Source organism: Eptatretus burgeri, chromosome 1 (assembly GCF_056783735.1).
Source record: "Eptatretus burgeri isolate ZD-2024b chromosome 1, Ebu_testis_v1, whole genome shotgun sequence".
NCBI classification, from domain to species: domain Eukaryota; kingdom Metazoa; phylum Chordata; class Myxini; order Myxiniformes; family Myxinidae; genus Eptatretus; species Eptatretus burgeri.
The window spans coordinates 3,391,965-3,405,340 of NC_140961.1; the positions used below are offsets into that span (position 1 = coordinate 3,391,965).

The 13,376-nt window shown below is 42.1% G+C and overlaps 1 protein-coding gene across 5 annotated transcripts in view; it reads right to left on the minus strand.

Annotated features, from left to right (window-relative positions):
- The window catches only part of BIN3 (bridging integrator 3), a 249,286-nt gene that overhangs the window by 148,569 nt on the left and 87,341 nt on the right, over positions 1–13,376 (minus strand). For all 5 annotated transcript variants that reach the window (XM_085871004.1, XM_085870993.1, XM_085871014.1 and 2 more), the window contains 2 exons: positions 8,061–8,101; positions 7,266–7,327 (listed from right to left, as the gene is read on the minus strand). In XM_085871004.1, coding sequence (XP_085727130.1) covers positions 7,266–7,314 — 49 coding nt within the window. In that variant the 5' untranslated portion in view covers positions 7,315–7,327; positions 8,061–8,101. The remainder of the gene's footprint in view (positions 1–7,265; positions 7,328–8,060; positions 8,102–13,376) is intronic.

The following is a 13,376-nucleotide window of genomic DNA, read 5'->3' on the forward strand; positions in this document are numbered from 1 at the left end:
TTCACCCTGTACATTCATGAGAACACACCATTGAAATTCCTACTTGTTTCCATATGCACAAGTTGACACACCGACAGTTATTACCATTTGAAATTACCGCCGTGAAGTGGGCGTGGCGTGCTTGTAATCGCGGAGGAAACGACCAGGAAACAACAAATCAAGATGGCGGCGCCCATGGTTGTCATGTGATCGAGTGATTTTTGGTCTTTCAACAACCAAATATGCGTCGTTTCATACACTTGGGCGTGGAGGAAGATGAGATAGTGACGCAATTCACGGATAAGAGCTGGCGTAAGGTATGTGAGTGTGCGAAGGCTTGGTGCGACGCCACAGATAGTGAAACTATCAACAAATGCCGTTTGCTGGTTGATCAAATGATGAAACTGCTGCCAATGACTGATCCTCCTGCGGATGCCGGCCGTCACCGGTTCTGCTATGCGTCGTTTTGTAAAAATGATCATATAAAACGCGCTGAAGCCAGGAAAAGGAAATCAGAAGCCAGCACTACTGCAGTTTCTGCTCGAGCCAGTGAGGTGGTGGGCGGACTCGAAGAAGAGGGGCACTCATACCACAAAATACGTAGAAAATCCCTCAGAACCTCTGTAGAAAGGGTGGCTGGCAAATCAGCTGGTGTACTGCCAAGAATTTGTGTGATATGCCAGAAAAAAGACAAATTCATCCGTGTCAAAGGGAAATCTCAACGTGATCAGTTGTCCCTGGCAGAAACACAGGATGGAGGAAAGCTGAGGGAAACTGCTGAGCAGAGGAGAGATGAACGTGATGTGAGAATAATGACAACCATAAAGGATAAAGACTGTGTGGCGCTGGCAGTTTGTTATCACCGTAAATGTTATTACGAGTATGTGAATGACCCATACCACAGACAGAGTGAAAGTAAACTCCAAACTCAGAAAGTGAACTACGACTCAACATTCGACATTTTCTGTGATAAAGTAATCCACGTAAGACTCATTGATGGAAAGCAATCTATACATTTGAAGAAGTTGTGTGAGATGTTCAATGACCAACTCAGAGTATGTGAAGGTCAGGATAAGGCCAACTACCAGGCAAGAAGACTGAAGAAAAGACTGCAGGAACGGTACCCAGACATGATTTTCTATCGTCCACCAAAAATGTCTGAGAGCGAAGTGGTGTACATGAAGGACATTGATATTGGTTCCATTGCTCAGCCTGCTGTTGCAGACAGTAGCTCTACAACAGAAACAGAGTCAACTACAGAGGATGAAGCCAGCCAGGGTCCACAAGCAGGGTGACTCAGACCTCAATTTACATGTTCTATACTCGGGAGCACTCATGGTGAGGGATGACCTGAACAAACACCAAAGTGTGGACATTACATGGCCCGACTTGGAAATGGTGGAGCTAGCACTAAAGTTTATACGGGCAACTCATACTTCGAACTGGCTGAAACACCTTGCGATGTCTGAAACACTGAAACACCTTGAAACTCAAGAGAGCGTCAATGCCCTGGTACTTTGCGTATGATCACCTAAACTATGCAAGGTACTTACCCGTTTACTGGCTGGAAATGGCCGGGCTAGAGCACTCCCACCCAGAGACCTATCAAGCGTTCATGGACGGCAAATGGACTGCCCAACGGCATACTCGTTATGGATTTAGTAGTGTTGCGTGTGATCAGATCATGGAGCAGACTTTAAATAGGGACAGCAAAACCAGTGGAGGCATCATTGGTTACACTCAGAAAAGCACAGCTGTGAAGAAGTGGATCCTGTCCCAACCAGCACGTGCGGAAATCACAAGGAAATGTGAGTCCATGGCGGGTATCCATGACGAGCCCCGAATGAGAAAGGATTTGGATGTGTCGAGCTCGAAGAAGAACGAAGCAGTGGTGGTACAAGTGATGGACACATGATTACTTCAAATGATTAACCCTTTCTCTGGCGCTTACCTTGAACTCGTCAATATTAGTTCAGGTGTCATCGCACTGCCAGCCACTTCCGTGGACTTGATGAACGTGTATGTCAAGGGAGAGAATGCTGTCGTGCAATTCATGCGTGATAGGCTTCTCTCGGGTGAGGTCCCATTCTTCAGTCCGATTTCAAAGGCCAAATTGGCAACTTTCTCGAAGGCGCGAGGCAAGTCGGCGACTCCCACCAGCAGACGCCGAAGGTTGAAATTGCGAATGAACGTCGTCTTTTCACACGACTGCTGTTGATTGGAGAGAAAAGCAATGTAACACTCCACTATCTGCTCGCGTACCCACTGACGAACATATCTTTCCCGCTGGCATCCGGTGATGGTTCGATTGCTAAGACAGACAAAGCCAAACTCCGCAACCATATACTGAAACTGTGGCCCGATTGCCGTGTGGACGCTCGGCCTATCCAAGGTGCAACGATTGTGGATGGAATGGCTGTTATTCAGGCGATAAAGGCTGGTTCACTGCCTAACACTTTCGGCAAACTGGAAGAGATGGTGCTGAACATCGTTGTGGCCAAAGCACGACATAACCAATCTTCAAGACTGGACGTGGTGTTTGATACTTACCCAAGTATCAGCATCAAGTGCCTGGAGCATGCCAGACGAGCGGGCAGGGTGGGCGATCTTCAGGTGCGAACCATCTACGGACGTGATCAAGCCCTTCCAAAACAGTGGGCCAATTATCTCCTGAGCTGAGCCAACAAGGAGGCGTTGATAGAGTTCATCGTCGAATCGTGGACGAGAACCATCTCTCCATCAAAACTGGGCGACATGCTGTTGTACGTCAGTGATGCCGGAAAATGTGAGAAAATCGAGGCATCAAATGGTGTCATGACTGTCGTCAGTACCTGAACTTGAATGTGACCATGAGGAAGCTGACACGAAGCTCCTGCTACATGCCGCTCACGCGGGACAGAATGAAGAGTCGGTGCACATAGAGTTTCGACACCGATGTGTTTGTGTTGGCGTTGGCTCACTCGAAGTCGATTCGAGCACGAAATTTCCATCTGCTCACAGGAAGTCCCAAGGACATTATCGTCGTTGACATTAGGAAGCTGAGTAATGCCTTGGAAAGTTCTGTCTGCGATGCGTTGATAGGTTTGCACAATTTCACGGGAAGTGATACCACCAGTGCATTCCACGGTAAGGGCAAAACAAGGCCATTCGACTTGATGATGAAGGGTCCCCATCTCATCACCTGTTTCGGGAGCATTGGTCGAGAATTCACGCAAGATCAGAATATCATTCACGACCTGGAACAATTCATCTGCGCCATGTACAATCCAGCCGACCATGAAGAGTGTGGATGAGGCTCGCTACAAGCTGTTCTGCAGCCAGTCGCTGGGAGAACAGAAGTTGCCGCCTACAAGCGACGCTCTGATGCTGCATTGCAAAAGAGTGAACTATCAGTCTGTGATCCAGGTTTATAGAAGCCCCTTCTTCTACATTTCACGGATGGGTGGAACGCAACGGAGCACTGACTGTTCACTGGCTGAGCAAACCATCAGCACCGAAGGAACTGTTAGAGGCGACGAAATGTAATTGGAAGAAGATGAAATGCGAGACCTACCAGTGTTCTTGCCGGTCAAAAGGACTGTCCTGCACAGAGTGCTGTGGGTGTCAAAACTGCACCAACGATGAACAGACCCGTGCAGAAATGGAACTTATGGATGATGAAAGTGGAACTGATGATGATTCTGACGACAAACTGTGAATGCAGGTGTCACACTGCTTTTGCTGTGGTGATCTACTACACAGTAGTATTCAGGTTGGTTAGCATGTAATAGTGGACTTGAGTTTTGTAATAGCAGCAGTCAAGAACTTAGTTCAGCAACCGCTTCAGAGCAAGAAATACTGGAGTTCTAAAACAGTAATCCTCTTGTGGCAGTTCTACTTTACATCAAGCCGAGTCGCGCAGTGTCTTTGTCTTTGATTTAATCCGTAATAGCCAATGTAACTGTCTTTAATAGGCGCTGTAACTGTCTTTAATAGTCAATGTAACTACCTTTAATAGTTACAGGATAAAAAGTTTCAGGATAAAATATTGTGGCTGCATTTAAAACAAAAAATTGCCTTGGTCAATTCGAAGGCCTGTCTGGTCGGTCCAGACGTTTTCAGCCGGTAAAAATATGTAACTGCTTCGGTTTACGACCTTGAATTATAAACATCTTTAATAACAGTAAATAGGGTTTTCTTTGATAATACATAACTCTGTATAAACATATTGTATCATTTTAAGACCTCACAAGAGTTTTCTTTGACATACATATCAGTCTAACCTTGATTCTTCATTTCTGTGTCAAAATTGTGCTTTAATGTTCGGTGTATCTTTAATTGCCAAAAATGACCAATTGTGTCACATCCTCGACGTGGAAACAAGTGGATTTGGACTCAGCGTCTAAAATTCTTTAAGTATGCCAAATTTCATCCAGATTGGTGATCTGCACAACGAAAAACATTTTCTGAAGGTAATAGCGAGTACCTCCACATGGTCTACCAGGTTCGAGTCCCACGCATGCTGTAATGTGATATGTCCATTGCTTTCCAGTACCCTTGCTGTTCATGTAAAAATACACCGATGTCTACTGTTGTATTAAACCTGCATTAAACACCAACACGGTGCCAAAGGTGGCTTCAGCTCAGATTAAATTAATGTCACCAACTTCTCTCTAAAAGGGCAATGTGAAAGCAACGTGAGGATAAATAATTACAGAATTTTACGAGACAAAAACTTTCCTCTTTCGCTAACAGTCTGAATGTCTGGTACTCTATCTTTAGAAACCACTCTGCCGATAGAAGAAACACACTTAAGGGGTAAGGGAGTCCAAAAGCACAAACTTCTACCTGCCATTGACTTGGATAAATGCCAAAGGAAGATGATGTATAATCTATGTACATGAAAGGATGGTGCCTGTTCCGTTTCATATGTCCACATCTATCTCTCACCATTTTCAACATCACCACCAAACGGCAAAATTTACAACGTCTTACAATTCTGCTTATGGTCTCTGATTGTACTTGCTACTTTTATTTGTTTGGCCAAGTGAAAAATAAACTCATCTTAAAGTGTTTGCAACGCTGAATGACGTCAAGGTATTCCGGTTTGCAACACTACAAGGGGTTTGGTGTTGGTTACCCCACACGCGCATTTAGCGAAAGCAGGGTTAAGCAATCGGTTCACTTTGTCTATCTGTCTGTGTCTGTCTGTGTCTACACACGTCAGTTTATGATCGAGGAACAACTTGATTTCAATTGAATGTTACATTTTAAACATGAATCTGAACATGAATCAGAAAACAAGCCTGTGGTTTAGTCGTACTTTGGATCTGAAATCGTCTGCGATTGCACGTGCACAGATAGGAGTGACATGATATTTTACTCTGTCTGTCTGTCTGTCTGTCTGTCGAACAAATTAGAAAATAATTCCAAACAGGATATTTACTATTTTTAAGGACGTCATAATGGACCCAAACAGGCACGAGTAACTCATGTGACGTGATAAATAAGGTGGTGTAAAAGATGCTCTATCAACGGCAGGAAACTTTCGGAGTTTTCTTTTTTTTCTACATCGTTTAAAATCTCTATTTGTCAACAGATTTATTTTTAAAAATCAACAGAGTTTAAAACTTGAACACTGCAGAACACAAATCGACTTTTTTTTTTCAAAAACTTTCCGTTTTGCAGTACTTGGACAAAATATTACAGCATTTTACGTCATCTCGAGCAATTAAATTTGCTGCTCGCAAACCCTGCCACGTCCTTTTTCTCAAGAGTGTGCAGAGTAAAGTGTTCCATGAACTCTCGAGTTGTTGTCATCTCAATTTATTATCCTGACGCTTTCTTTTTTTAATGGGGATAAATAGAGGAGGGGGGGAGGGGTAATCCATATGTCTGTCCGTACGCTACTAAATGGTTGTGCAGAAGACCACATGGCAAGGTGTTCTGACACGAGTTTTTCACATTTCAATGGAGGTGACTCGTACTGTCTGTTTATACCTTGCAGAATCTACACTTGTCCGATTGACTCAGTCCCGTCATCTTCTTAAAGCCATTTGTATCGTGTCCCTGGTCTTGGTCATTAATAATGATTCCTTCTCTATCCCAGTTGAGGTGACCTCGTCATCCTCTATTACAAAGGGACTTCTCTTTGCCCAGTGTTTCCAACTCTCTTCTTTTTTTTTTTAATACCTTACTGCTATTTTGTCTTTTTCCCAGTATCTATCTGTTGGTAAGTTATTTTATATTTTTCTTTCATTTTTTTTGTTGTTGCAATCGGTGTGTGTGTGTGTGCGTGTGTGCGTGTGTGTTTGAATTTCAATACATGTTCATTATTTTGGTCATTCAGTGTAAACATTAAATGATTTCCTTTCACAGTTATCGCCTTAACAATCAAAACAATAGGATACATCTTCGCAGCAGACGCAGCATATCTTGTATTGTTGCAGGAATTCCAAAATTAGATCATGTCATCCAAGTATTCCGACACAAATGGGGAAGTTGGTTACTGATATCACTGATAAAATATTGTTGCTGTTACAAGTTAAACAAGCAAACACATAAATGACACACAAAGTAATTTTTAAAAAGAAGAAAAGTTGAATTACGTAAAAGCAGTGTTAGTGAAAGTATGTTTGTTGTTTAACTGTTGACGATGTGAAGAGATGACCAACATGAAACGAGTTTACGGTTCGTTGGCAATGTTATGAGTTGTTTCGACAATTGGGAAGTTTTCTTGTGGCAGAGCTCGACGGTAACGTCTTTTCTTGGTGTTATATATAAAACTGGATGCAATTGCCAAACGGCGAGAACTTAGTCGGTGCTGGGAATATAAAAGTATGACTTGTCAACAATACCAAAGGTTTCAAAATAAAATAAAATAAAAACATACCATTATCTATTCCTTCCCGTAAAAGAGAACATCTGAAAGTGGGTTAAGCTGAAGGTGTCTCAACATTATTAATCACCACTATAACAATTAACAACACACCGGTAAGGATCATTCGGTGACATTGCTTAGTGTTATTTTGAAGCCGAAGGGGCTCCTTGGTTTTTCAAGTGGCAGAAAATGAAGAATGAGCAAAGAGCAAGCAACAGCCCCATGGATGGATTTGAAATCATCAAATGGTACGGCTCACGAGTGTCAAAAGGGCACGCAGCGCATGATAGCACACTCCCCAAAAGGGCACCGCCAAAGCGTAATTTCTGTTCCTGTGTAAACGTAAGAGTCACTGAACAGGCTGAGCCTTGTGGGCTACCCACATCCCCAGCACTCCGCTCAGCTCAAATCACAAGACTAAACTTACCGCTGTCTGCTTCCATGCACTTCTTCATCTTCTTGTAGAGTTTCTTCATCTGCTCATCAAGCCTGCCAGGTTTTGTGGAAGGGGTCGAGGCCAGGGGAGGTGGGGGAGGTGGGGAGGGCAGAAGCGAAGGTAACAGGAGTAAAATACCTGCGTTAGTGGTGATGGCAGGACTCACTGTTCTGAAACAATGCCTTTAAGTGAAGGGTTTCTGTTTAGCTAGACATCTGGGGTCCATGAATAAATTGTCAACAGAAACAGGAGAGTTTTTGTCATTTCCATGTCTTGGACAATGTCCTTCTCTTTGTTCACTCATTACCCATTCAATTATTCTTTGTTTTGTCCCATATATACATTCTTCCCCTTCCTGAATTAAAAAAAAATCTTCTCAACTCGCAAACCCTTTCCCTGAGCACATGTCGATTAACTAAATTTACATGGCAAGATAAAGAATATCGTTTTGAAATTAAAATGCACACACACTAACGAGAGAAAAGATAAAAACAAACAGCAACATAAGATAAATAAATAAATAAAACAGATCCCATTGATGAATAAAGTAATGAAGAATGTTTGTGTTAACTTGACAACTTGAATTGAAATATCATAATCCACAAAATCTTCAAAACGACACACGGCCTTCACAAAAACCTTTTGGGATTTCCTTCGTCTTCAATCCTCGACGACACGACTGCGTTGGTTTGACAATCGGGTTTACGTCATGAAAACACGAGGTCATGTCAAAAATGCACTCGTTCGAGCCAATTAGTTCAACGAAGCAACGGAACGAATACTTACTCCAGAAGTCTGTCATGCTCCCGTTCAAAATCTCGCTCGGCCTAAGAGTGGACAAAAAGGAGAAAGGCCGAGGGACAGTAGATTAGTGCTTTGGCCTCTAGCAGTCTATACCGTATACATGCATTCCTTTGATTTTGGTAGTGACAGCACACATGGACTTGGTGGTCATAATCATGGATCGAGAAAGTTTCATCAAAACCATAAAGAAGGAAGCCAGAAGGATTTGAAACAAGTGTTGTGGATGATAATCGTATGGGTTCAATTATTTAGTTATGGACTGCGAGAGTTCTACCATGTTGCCGTTCAAATACTCAATCTGCCCAGATCTGTTTGAGTGCTTAAGATGTGGGAACACCAATGTCATTATCACACACAACTTGATTCTCTTCGTTCGAACAAAAATATCAGTGTCAGCGCTCGGCCCAAAGTATTAATCACTGCATCACGTCAACCATCCAACGACTTTGAGAGAAGGCAATGGAGCCAAAGCATCATCTTGGTGAGAAACATACACTGGGTGGTTTGCCATGGTCTTATCAGGAGGTTCATTGGCACTTACACAAGTGTAAAACAATCAAGCACAAACATACAGGCACAAATTTCCAAAATGGAAACTCAATCGTCATAAATCAATTTTTTACTTGCTTGTCCCACCTCGTTTCCGATTGGTCGTTCTGTTAATTCAGTTGCATGTTGCTGCCCAACCGCAAACATTATGTCAAATGCTTTATTTATATGTGGTTAAACACCCGTTCCATGACATGTTCCGCATCCGTTGCATTCACCGTTGAGCTGAGGCCGAAGTAAAGAGCATAGCTTCACCCACAACGGCCAAATTTTCCCCCTTTGTGTACATGATCACATTGGCAGGTGAGCAAAACACATTCTTTCCAACATACCCACATGCCTTTCCTAAATGTAGCCATCAAGAACCTGTAAATAAACTATTGACAGTTTAAGTATTGCTAAGCAGTGGACGGCCTACACAGAAAAACAGCCATCAGGGTAGAATTGGCTGCTATCTCAAGTACGCAGGGGAGGGTGTGGTGGAATCTACACTGGTGAACACCATATGTTCAAATCACCTCCTTTATTCAATCACACCTCGTTCATCAATTTCTGCTACACACAAAGTATTGAAACACTTGTCTACCAACAGCTGGGTGCAGAAAGCATCTGAAACCAGTTGCGGTTGTAATGTTTTATCAGAATGTGAAAAGGGTAGTCTTTATTTAAAACAAAAACAAAAAATCCAAGGATTACTCCTCAACCACCCAACCGAGTGGAGGTGAAATGAAGGAGCAAGGAAGACCCAAAAAGCGAAACATGTGCAATGTCAAATGACCAAATGACATTTATGGGCTCGGAAATAAGGAAACTGCACTTCTGACATTTTAAAGAACGCAGGAAAGTCTGCACAATCTGCAATACTGTGGCATTTGGCGGTATAAAGTTCCCCTTTGCTGTGGCACAAGCACCAAGCGGCTGGTGATATTTTGTGTCCGTGTGTGATGGGGTGACTGCCAGTCTCCACACCGATGAGCCATCGTCGCTCAAAAGCTCTCTCTCTCTCTCTCTCTCCGGCTTAGCCCATCGAGCAAAAGCGAGTGTACACAACATCATCATCGGTGATCATTCGCAACATTCAACTGTCATGGCGAACATGATGAAGTTGTATATTTTAAATGTTTAATTAAACGTAAAGACAACTAGATTCTCAGCTTTTGACTGATAAAACCTTGAGAATGGTTGCTGAGCAACAGGTGACTATTATGCGTACCAGCGAGGAGAGCCAATTTATTGCTGGTCAGGGAACATCAGATTAGTAAATTACACCCTTTTTCAGAGCAGGTGTAAAGTCTCCCAAATACAATGTGGGTCTTCTATCCTGTCCCACCTCTGACCACAAGGTGACATCTGACAACGAAAGTAATGCGCTGGAATAAAATAAAACACAAAAGTGTGCGGAGAACATCATGTATGAAAAGCACTCGAGGAATGGCATTGTGGAACAGTGCTTTGGTCAGTGCTGCAGTATTAACAATAAGGCTATTTGAATTAATCGTATTTTCTCCGGTTTTCAATTTGAATGGGTTCTTCTACCCCTGGACGATCCATTAAAATGTGCATTTGTGTATTGAATCAAATTGAATTATACAGGTGAAGAAATATATATTTCTATATACATACAGTATATCGAAATATATATTTCACGCAGGTCGTGAGGAGACACACGAGAAACCGTAAAGCTTTTAAACCCAACGTGTCCATTTCCAAAACCACAATAATAAAGAGAACCAGGGATGATGCAATCGTGACAGAGGAGATGATGGCAGGTTGGGAGAGGGAAGAAAGGGAAAATACCAAATCGATAATAAATAATGTACAATGATGCAAAATAAATCTAAAGCAACTGGGCACCACACTCTAGACTTGTTCACAAATGGGAAGGGGACAAAACAAGGGGACTTGGCTCTGGGGCAGCAGGGAGGAGCAGGTGACGAGGAGCGACAAGGAGCAAGACGATAAGAAGGATAATGAGGAGATGAAGCACATGGACAGGTCGACGAAACGGGGCAAAGGGCGAAGAGGCACAGGCAGGCAGAACGACCTCCTTAAAACTCTTTCTCATCAGTCGCACACAAAAAGCTCTTGGCTGTGTTCTCAGGCTTCTCCCCCTTTTCCTCAGACCAACTCTCTCACCAACTGCGTTTTTCCTCCCGTCGTCCTCACCTCAGACTCCCAACTGCCGATTTTTACTCCTCCCTGTCATCTCCCTTGGCAACACTCCGCCCCCGCCTCTTTTTCGTGCCAAGTCTCCTGGCACCCCCCGGTAGAGGTTGAGATCAAGGTTATACACATAATTTCCTTCACAATAATTGATACCACCACAACCCCCTTTATGGTATACATGCAAACAAGACAATTCTTAAGCTGACCTTTCCATACTTGTACATCGAGATGGCTGTCCACTCGCACATGGACCATGCTACTCTACACATTCCTATCTGTTCTATGGCAATATCTACCAACCTCCTCTCCCCCCCCCCCCCACTACCACAAACTTAATAATACCTTCTCTCCACTATAAATAGATGGTGGTTCATCTGATTTGTTGAAATTTGTGTTGAAGATACAAAATTATTTTCAGGTGCTCTTGTCGTAACTGCCAGGCAATGGCAACAGGTGTTTGATTCACCGCTGAAATTGCCCATGTGCACGTGCTGGTAGCTCGGAAAAGATGGTATTACAGTTTTGAGCGACATCTGTTTCTTCTGCTTAATCATAGGGTTGGCATCGTCTCAAAAGAGGCGGATGCAATAACACAGGAGCTTTAATGCAATAACACAGGAGCTTGACAACGAAGCATCGCACAAAGACCTCGAAGTAGAAGAGGGCCACCAAATTTGTCACAAAAAAAAAATGCACTATACAATTACCAAAAAATACCTGCAGAGAACGAAGCTGGATCCTGAAAACATACCTCTCCTGAAGGAACAAAATCAAAGCCAGAAACCAACTCGCAGTAACAGTGGTGCCAATACAGCTGCGGAAGAGTAAAATGGCTACAAGCGGAAATCAATATGGCCACAAGAGAGAATGAAAAGTTCAACAGACTACCGAATTCAATTTATACACAAGCATGAACACAAGCCAGAAGAGGTATCTCTCACTAACCTTTCAAAAAAATTTCAGAAACAGGTGCGAATGAAAGAGGTCACACACCAAACTGAAACAGCAACAAAATGCAGTCCCCCAATGAGTGCAAAAAAGGGAAAAGAAAAATACAAGATGAAATACCAACAGTGACAACTGGGAGAAAGACAAAAGAGCAGGGAGATATAAAAAAAAATCTATAAATATGTAGAATATAAAAAGAACATGAGCATGACACGAATGGCTTTAAGTAAAACCAGATGACCCGTGAACCCGTTGGATCCCTGTTGTGACAGCGGTTGATAAAAAAAATCATTTCACAAAAAAAAATAAAAGAAAAAAATAAAGTTCCAGCGAACTATAACACTGAGGTTGTTTGCATTGATGAAATAATCCCGAAGAGTACTTCACTGAATCAGGAATTGGTTTTTTAATAATTTTTTTTGTTACCCAATTTGAACGAAACTTGATATTGCGCGTCAATGTGAAAAAAAAAACGGAGAAAAGAAAGTCGAAAAAATTATTGTGCGTAATCTTCTAAACACTATTTTATTTATTAATGAAAACGGAAGTATGAGATCAAAATGGCGATGTTTATTTTATGCTTAAAAATAAATCGTTCTTTGTCTTTACTAAATGTTTGAGATTTTAAAATAAATCATTTCAAGAAAAAAAAGATAGCTCCAGCGAACTATACCGCTGAGGTTGCTTGCATTGATCAAATTCTCCCGAAGGAGTACTTGACTGAATGTGGAATTGATTTTTTTAATAATTTTTTGTGCCAGATTTGAACGAAACTTGATACTGCATAAAGCAGGACAATGGTGAGTAAGGTGGCCCTAAAATTTTTGTGCTATCCTGTAAGTTTTGGCTGTATTTCAGGAAAACATATACATACATACATACATACAAGATGAGAGTTTTAGTAATATATAGATGGCAGGACTGAGGCAAACAGACAAGTGTGGGTTCTGCAAGGAAGACTCTGGGGGTGAGCAGAGTCACCACCGACTGGGATGTAAAAATAAAATTTAAAAATAAAAAAACTCATGTCACAACAGCTGTACACACAAAAACACAACAAGATACGGAGTAATCCAATGGCAAATCTGCAGAAATTTCAATATCCCAGTTCCAGCAAACTCATGGAAACATGAACCAAAAAAATAAAACATTGAAAAACAAGGACATAACTAGAGGGGGAGCAGTCGGTAGAGTGCAAAACCTCCGCCGCCAATACTGCTCGGTCACTCAAGTGAACCTGATATCCTATTCATTCAATTTGACATCAAAAGTGCTCACAGAGTTATAGTTTGCAACTTTCCCTTTTACTTTTAACTTTTACACACTCAATTAATTCGTCATAACTAGATTCCTTGAGACAGAATTTTACGTGGGTATATCCATCTGAAGTTCCAAAATCAGCCACAATTATAATTTTGGCATGTTTTTTTGTTGGAAATCACTTAAAACATGTAGAAATGCAAAAAAAAATTTCAAATATTTTTTTTAAATGGCCGCCATAGCGGCCATATTGGATTTTGGACCAAGTCCAAAATCTAATGGCATGATCCTTGGACCATACCTAACCCCCCCCTCCCCCCACCAAGTTGCGTCGAAATCCGTCAGGAGTTTTTCCGTATTACTGTTCACAAACAA